Source organism: Curcuma longa, chromosome 20 (assembly GCF_044706935.1).
Source record: "Curcuma longa cultivar G26 ecotype Majalengka, Jawa Barat chromosome 20, ITB_CL_G26_1.1, whole genome shotgun sequence".
Lineage (NCBI taxonomy): Eukaryota > Viridiplantae > Streptophyta > Magnoliopsida > Zingiberales > Zingiberaceae > Curcuma > Curcuma longa.
In genome coordinates this window covers 8,532,630-8,540,801 of record NC_133880.1, presented here as the reverse complement: position 1 = coordinate 8,540,801, position 8,172 = coordinate 8,532,630, and the positions used below count along the sequence as shown (strand labels likewise).

Genomic DNA, 8,172 nt, shown 5'->3' with positions numbered 1-8,172 from the left:
ATCATTTTCATGATGTACTAATAGTGATACATAATTGCAACATCTGTGGTTTCATAACATCGCTTGAGACATGAATATGTGAAACAATTGATAATAGATGTTGTCAATGTGATATATGTTAGGACCAATAAGAACCTAGCAGATCCCTTGACAAATCGAGAGATTTAGTCAAGGAAACATCTAGTGGAATGGCCATTGAAACCTTTTGAAAAATCACCGATGATGGTAACCCAACTATGTAATAGTTATACCACTATTCCATAGTTAAAAGAGTAAGAACAAGTCATTGTTATGTGATTGGCTTGACACCAAAATACTTTACTAGTCCCTTCTAAGATGTTCGATGTGAATAGCTATGTGGTTGAGATTGAGTACATACTTTTAATGAAGTTCAAGTCTCAAAATAGCTAGAGACATAATTTGAAACTTCACCTATTGAACATGAAAAATGGTGTCATTTTTAACAAGACCATGGTTTAGTCTTGTAAATGTTCATGAATCCAAGATCAAGCACAAGGCCATAATAGTGCTAAATAATTTGAACATATTTTGAAATCTAGGATAGTTCATATGTAGTGTATTTTCGATATCACTATAAGAAAAAAATAAATAGACAACGTTTTTTGTCAAAAATATTATCTTTTTTTATTTAACAACGTTTTTAATCAAAAACGTTGTCTTTTAAAAATTAATAATAATATTTTTTCAGAAAGCGTTGTTTATTAGTAGTTTTTTTTTGGATCAAAGACAACGTTTTTTCAGAAAATATTGTTTATTAGTATTTTTTGATTGGTCAAAAATAACAGTTGTTTAAAAATGTTGTCTTTAAAGATATCTTATATTGAAGTTGTCGACCATATCCGCCCGCTCGCTTCCCTCTGCCTCGCGCTCCCAAGTATGAACCCTAGCGAATCCTGCTGCCTCCCTCACCTTCCTCTCTCGCCACGATGCCGAAGATGGAGTTTCGCTTCCACACCACTACCTTCTTTGAAATCCGCACTACAGGCGAGGCCTCCGACCACCATCTACCCCTCTTCATCGCTTAGCGCCCACCTCTTTCTGGATCTCCGATGCCAGCACAAATCACCCACCATCTGCCCCTCTTTCTGCATCTTGGCCAATCCCTAACGTGGAGAAAGATTGATCTCCAGCCCCTTCTCATCTCAAAGATTTATTCAAACCCTAGCGAATGGAGCAACCAAGCATCGTCCAGGCTCTTCCGGTCGAGCAACCAAGGATCGTCCGGGTTCTACCAGGGGAGCAACTAAACATTATCCAAGCTCTGCCGGCCACTCCTAGGAACGAAAAGGTGCGCATCGCTAGAGCCGTTGCCACCGGCAGCAGCAGTCTTCCGGCGCCGACCAACACTTCTCGATGCACTCACTTGCAGGCCGCTCTTGACTAGTCCACCTACGAGACGCTTGTCCTTCTCAACGAGATCGCTTCCATCGACGAGGACGGGCTCAAGGCGCTCTCCTAGTACCAGAAGTGGAAGATGACCATAGATACCTCCTTGAAGGAGGATGTCGTCAAGTTGCTTAGAACTTTCAAAACTCGTACAGGTGAACCATCAGTTTCAGCTTCTGTATACAAGTTCTGCAAGCATCTAGGTTGTGATTGTGGTTGTGATCTCATTGGCCTTTGTTCCAGAACCAATGTATACCATGTAGAGATCAAAAGGAGGACGTGGAGATGATTCCATATTCAAGAAAAGGTTCAGCTGGATCAAAACAAAATAAAAATTCAAGTACTAGTGATGGGATGATGGTTTCTTCTACTACAAATCAGTTTGCCATTTTAGTATCTTGTCGTTGTAATTTTACTGGTACTATGGGGCACTTGATGACATATTTGCATATTTGCTTTGTTAAAATTTTTTGGTTAGTTTTCTGACTTCAATATTATCTTTTTGGCTACAGAGTCAAAGTTGTTCTTCAAACAGGTAACAAATTGGCAGCCACAAATTTCAAGAGATCTTATGATTTTAGTGGCCTCAGAGACCCATGAGAGAACTGGTACCCAAAGTTTTGGAGCACCTCAACTTCCTGTTAAGGTAGTAAAATCTCTTTTTGGATGATTTAGACCTTTATTTTAGCAACACTCTCAAGTGATATAACAATTCAACTGCCACTTTTTTCAGGTGTTAACACTGAAAGCTTCAAATTTAACACATGAAGATCTTACTTTTACTGTTCTTGCTCCAGAATCGGCTATTTCTCCTTCAGTTATATCATTAACTTCTACACCAAAACCCCTAAAGGAGACATATGTTGCTTTTCATGATTATGCTAGAAAATTGGGTGGGGATAAAAGTGGAAGTGAGCTTCAGAGTTTGAGTTCAGTGTATAATTCTAGCACATCACAAACAAATACATTTGACAGTGGAAAGATAGCAGATTCTCCAGAGCGAACATCTATAATTTTTGATGTCATTTTAAACAACTCAGGCTTTACTCATCTATGGTTACAGAGTGTTGTTCCACTTGGGTAAAATCTTGAACAAACAAGCTTTCATTCAAATCATAAGATAAAACTAATCTTTTTATTATATATGTCAGATGTATTCCTGCACTATCAAGTGCTACAATCAAACTTGAGCTTCTCCCTTTAACTGACGGGATAATATCACTTGATACTTTGCAGATAGTTGTTAAGGAGAAAGGTATGACTCTTCTTAATGCATGTTAACTTTCACTAATAACTTCCATCATTTTGATACATGTGTAAAAGTTCTAGGAAAATATTTTGTGACTCCCATGCAGGGATACAAGCAGTACTAAATTGATACAATGAGAAAATTTCTGATGATACCTTTAAAATTGGGTAAATCAGCAAGTTAAGGAATAAATACATGTTGCTGATATTTCCTTAATATCTTATGGAAAAATGGTGAAAGGCAGGCAAAGATTTTGATTCAACAAATATGTAGATAATGTTTCTGTAATTCTGTTGTTAAAACCTATCAACAAATACGTAGATAATGTTTCTGTAATTCTGTTGTTAAAACCTGGATATAGGATAAATACTTGAAAGGTTAACTGGTTTTCAATTTCATAATTCAATTGGAAGACCCTTGTGGTAATATTATTTTAAAGTTGATTCATCAACATCCATCTTAAAAATAGTGGACTTGTGAATGTGCATTTATAGACACTACACACTGCTTTTAGAACATCAATTTGACTGGACTGGTATATATCATTTTTACTGCCATAAGGGTTGTATGGATTTTAAAACATGGGTTTAGTTTCAACTTATAGGTCTTGATTTTTATTTGCTATGTTTTTTTTTTCCACCTTTCTTTACTGGTCAGTGATGTGGATCAAGTTGTGTAAGAAGTAGAAGAAGAAGAAGAAAGTGGTCATTCCTACTTGCTCCAAGATGACTTTGGTCTTGTTTGCCGTATTTATGGACTAATACAGAAAAATATAGATACTATATTTGATTACCAATGGACAAAGGTACTAATATGCAGCTAAAACCTTTACAGTTATATCTTAGCTTAGTTCTTATCTACTCCTCTTGTATAGGAATAGATAGAATTTTTATTTTTTGAAATGTTAGCTAAGATGTTAGATAATCATGAGTTGTTTTATTATATATATGAGCTTGCTTATTATCTTGGTGATGCACCTACTGTTATTTAGTTTATTGTCTTTGTCAAATTTGTTAATTGAGTTTAATGTATTAATCATGCAGATAAATATGGAGAGAAACCGATCGTGGGGCTGTGTTTTTTGGAACATGAAGGGTTTTTGCTTTTGTAAACTTAACTTGGATGTAAAGTTTATAGATTATTAGTACAACTTGAATGTATACATGACACATTTCTGTTTTAATTGTAAGAATCATTGTACTTTCTGTTTTAACTTTACTTTCATGATAAATATAATAGACAATGATTTTGTATACGAAAAATATAATAGTTTTTATTTATTGCTAAAAATATTTATTTCATTTCAAAAGATAACGCTTTTTAAGAGATAAAAAAACAAGACAACGCTTTTTAAACGTTGCAAAATGTAAGCAGTTTGAAATAAAATTACAACGCTTTTTAAACGTTGTAAAAAGTGTTGTCGATGTTAATAAAGACAACACTTAAAAAGTGTTGTCTTTGAGTGGTCTTTTTTACAACAGTGGTTTTTACAACGCTTTTTTAGCCAGATTAACAACACATTAAAAGCGTTGTCTATTAACTTATTTCTTGTAGTGTATTTACTTAGAGACGAAGTTCAATACCAAGACACACTATCGTCTTGTAAATGTTTTGAAGCATTTCACTAATTGAAGGTTAAAATTGAAAGATATCTTCTTGCATGTGTGAATCTATTATAATCAGTTTGGAAAAAAAATATTACAATCTAGTGGAGGACTGTAAGAGATTGTAACATATGAGAGTTGAAACAATGTGTCTCTCTATTGCACCATTTCATTTAAATTGTTGCATACATGTATCTCTTAGTTGAAAAGGTATGATGGTTGCATCATTTGATGAAAAGACATATTGATTCATGAAAAAACATCAATCTCTCTATAAATATTCAGACTTCTAAGAGATTTCAAATATGCTTTTGATAACTCAATATTTTTGCTAGATATTGGATTGAAAGGGTTGTTGTATCCTGGGGTAATTTGCTGATAAAACTCATTAGCAAATTTTGAATAGTGAGGGCAAATAAAATCTTAAAGGAAAGTATTTCGATATGCCTCAACCTAAGCATTTCGATACGCCTCAAAATCCAGTCCTCTTTCACATAGAAGTCAAGACACAAAAAATATTACAGTTGCTCTTCATACAACACCAACCTAGTGGATTACTCGAATAGTCTGAGTTAACTCATATTATGAAAGAGAAGATGGTCTAAATACTTCTTGATATATTTTATTATGGCATGCTTTTACAAGTTTATTTGACATTTACTTTCTTTATTATTTTTGAATAATTTATTATTCCGTGTAAAATTCACCCTTTTATTAGTTATTTAATTAGTTTTTAAAAATTTATTGATTATTATTTTGTAGAAATAATTGATAAAAATGATTCAATATTTAAAAAAAAATTAGTAGCCAAATGAATTTTGATCTGAATTAAAAATATCAATCAAATATATATTAGTTGATAAATTTTTAAAAAATTATCAGTTAAATATATATTTGATCGATATTTTTTAAAAAAATTATCAGCTATTTATTTTTAAAAAATTACAAATCAAATATATATTTAATCGTTATTTTTTGAAAAAAAAATTTAGTAGTCATTTGTTTGGTCAGTATTTTTTTTTAAAACACCGACCAAAATAATTATCAGAGAATGATATTTTACCGCCGACCATGGATTACTGGCCATGCTCCAGCAAAATTCTTTTAATCAGTAATCTTTATTATCGACCAAAATAATAAGATTACCCGCCATTTAATTTTGCCGATACATAGATAATTTATCCTTCTTTTCTCAAAGTGAAAATAAAAAATAGATAATTTATGAGTCAAATAGGTAATGTATAAAAATTAATCAGTCTGCTACTAAACAATAATAATTTTTAATGAGAAAGATATTATCGAATTGATGCAGACCTTGGTCTGGCGAGGATAATTCCTAATGACGTGGAAGCGCATAGCAGGGTGACGTGGAGGAGGAGTAAAATCCGGGATAAACACGGGGCAATGAGGTGAGACACGGATAAAGGGATCTCGATCTCTCGAGGTCAGGAGGAAGGTAAGAGAAACCGACCTCCCTAAGAGAAGAGCTCATTCTTCAGTACAGTACTTGAAGATCTCCTACAACTTCATCCGAAACGCCTAAACCTCTTCTCTTATTGATTACAGTACTTTAGCCCCAAGAAAACTAATAACCCAACGATACACCGACCCCATCAAGAGGTCAGCGTACACCTTGGCATCCAAGTTGAGCTCTTCATAGCTCATATTTATAGATTGCAATCTCTCAATGATAGAATACACCCTTTAGTAACCGACCTCATTATCAGGCTGGATCCCTCCCTCAAACCCCTATACTAAGCTTGATCTTCTACAAAACTCCCTGGCCGACCTCACTAAGAGGTCGACACAAGGTTTAAAGTACAAACCGAGCTCTTCAGGACCTCAGTACCCAATTCCCTACGATTCCCGGTATCATATACCAATCTCATGACCTGGTCTAGGCATCTCATGCTGACCTCATGACCTGGTCCAGGCATCACATGCTGACCTTATGACTTGATCCCGATATTCCATGCTTACCTTGCGAACTAGTCCTCACCTCGAGAAGAAACCGTGGAACCTAATCCACACATAACCCCCTTAGCTTAGCCAGTCATTTCATACAACCCTGCAATTCATATTAGGAGCTCACCCAGCGCCAGGTTTAATAAGCAACTACATGTCAAGAGCTCAGCGGGTCACTTCCTTCAGCTCTGGCACACATACAGAGCTCGGGGCACACCTAGTTCAGCTCCTCAGCCCGTCTAAGCTTAGCACATGCTTGCGCATCTCAGCCGCACCCACAAATCAGCCATTCTCGACCTCAGGTCACGAAGTAGATATCGACGGATCACCATGCTGACCTTTTCATCAAGTTTAGCTACTTATCTGCAAGAGTTGGATCTTAGACCAAGTCCTCCCACTTGGTCCCGCGTGATCCCAACCATCCAAAGAAGATAACCTACGTTGCTAAACCGTCAGATATGCAGAATCTGTCACAAAATCGAGCCGATGATCCCGCCCTCATCACCAATTACAAACGTCGAGATCCGAGGATATCGCTCCCACCACCCCTATATAAACATGGCAGGTATGACAATCAACCATCGGGAATTCTCTCTACACGTTCTACTACTTCTACTTCTCTTTCCTGACTTGAGCGTCAGAGTGGCCACGCCGGGATACCCCGGCGCCTTGCTAATCCGTACGTTCAGTGTCTACTTCTTCAGGCCATTCTCGTCGACGTGGAACTGCGGGTTGACGCAGCATTACATTGTCTGGTGGTGTGGCTATCGTCGGCAAGGAGCCGGAACAGACCTCTCTGTTGAAATTTACAATACTAAGTGTTGGCGTTTCGTAACCGCCCAATGCTTGGCGTTTCGTAACCACCCACCACTACCACTGCGCGGCCTCTCCCTATTAAAGGGAGAGGGAAGCCCTGATGCGCATGGAGGAAGTGCGTGAACAAAGCGAGAGAACTGCGCTGTGTGCGTGGTTGCGTCCAAGTCTAGAAGCCGGAGAGATCAGAGGAGAACAGAGGGTTGCCGGAGAAGAAGAATACCAGATCGAAGAATTTGTTTTGTGGAAACCTGAGGAATTTTTCGTTCGTCGTGATCGTTCCTTCGATGCGAGTAGGCGCCGGCGGAATCACGCTACAACAGGTACATGAAACAACATTGGTATCAGAGCCAGTAATTGTATGTACTTGTTAATTTTCTGTTCTGTTGAGTTTCCCACGATGGAAGTTCAAGAACAGAGAAATCAAAGCGACTTCTCTGTTTCTCTGTTCTGACTGCCCTGTTTCTATTCGGCCGTCGCAAGCGGCAGCGCACAGGTGCTTCCAACCCGCGTGATGCCATGATGCTGGCGAAGTTCGCGGCCAGCAAGGTGCTCCCTTGATTCCGGCGAGGCTAGCGTCCCGCGGGGGGGGGGGGGGGGGGGGAAGGCTTTGTCTTCGGCAGCACGGTAGGGCTGGCGCTGGAGGGGTTGGGCAGCAGTGTGCTTCGTGCACAAGAAAAAAAAAAAAGGGGCGGCGGTATTGTGCTTAGTGCACAAGAAAAGGAAAATCAGCAGATTAAAAAAAATTAAATAAAAAAATGAAAGTGGGCTTAGGGCACGTGGGCTGCTGATTTGGGCCATTGATTAATTGGGTCACCCTAATTAATATTTAGGGCAGTGGAAAAAGTGTGGTTAAATGAGTGGCTGCTTAAAATCAAACTCAAGACCTCCACAACAACAAGTTGAAGACTAACCACTCAAGCAAAGCCCTCATACCTAAATGAATTAGTTTCATTTACAAATTGATTAAAATTGTTGGGCTGTTCATGTATTAATTAGATTTCACTGAAAAATCAATTAATCAAATTGGGTCAAATTTCTAATTGGGCCAATTTTTGGGCTTTCAATTAGAAAGACCCAATTTCAAAGTCATGTACCCAATTAGTCTAAACAAGTGAAATGTCAAGTGCTTTG

General features: G+C 37.5%; 1 protein-coding gene across 2 annotated transcripts; it reads left to right on the top strand.

The window, feature by feature from the left end:
• The first annotated feature begins 1,458 nt into the window (after positions 1–1,458).
• LOC141812900 (uncharacterized) lies at positions 1,459–3,820 on the top strand. 2 transcript variants are annotated; one of them, XM_074700851.1, is made up of 6 exons: positions 1,459–1,562; positions 1,651–1,825; positions 1,920–2,053; positions 2,141–2,487; positions 2,559–2,662; positions 3,700–3,820. In XM_074700851.1, exons 1-6 carry the CDS (start codon positions 1,524–1,526, stop codon positions 3,765–3,767), a joined length of 867 nt encoding a protein of 288 aa, XP_074556952.1. In that variant the 5' UTR covers positions 1,459–1,523; the 3' UTR covers positions 3,768–3,820. The 2 variants fall into 2 exon arrangements, with proteins under 2 accessions (XP_074556952.1, XP_074556953.1); XM_074700852.1 differs by lacking the exon at positions 3,700–3,820 and adding an exon at positions 3,314–3,356.
• Positions 3,821–8,172: the final 4,352 nt, after the last annotated feature.

Coding starts and splice junctions, on each gene's coding strand:
- LOC141812900 (XM_074700851.1), top strand. CDS start 1,524: ATGTCGTCAAGTTGCTTAGAACTTTCAAAACTCGTACAG. Junction 1,826..1,919: donor TTGTCGTTGTAATTTTACTG/GTACTATGGGGC, acceptor TTTTGGCTACAG/AGTCAAAGTTGTTCTTCAAA. Junction 2,054..2,140: donor CACCTCAACTTCCTGTTAAG/GTAGTAAAATCT, acceptor CACTTTTTTCAG/GTGTTAACACTGAAAGCTTC.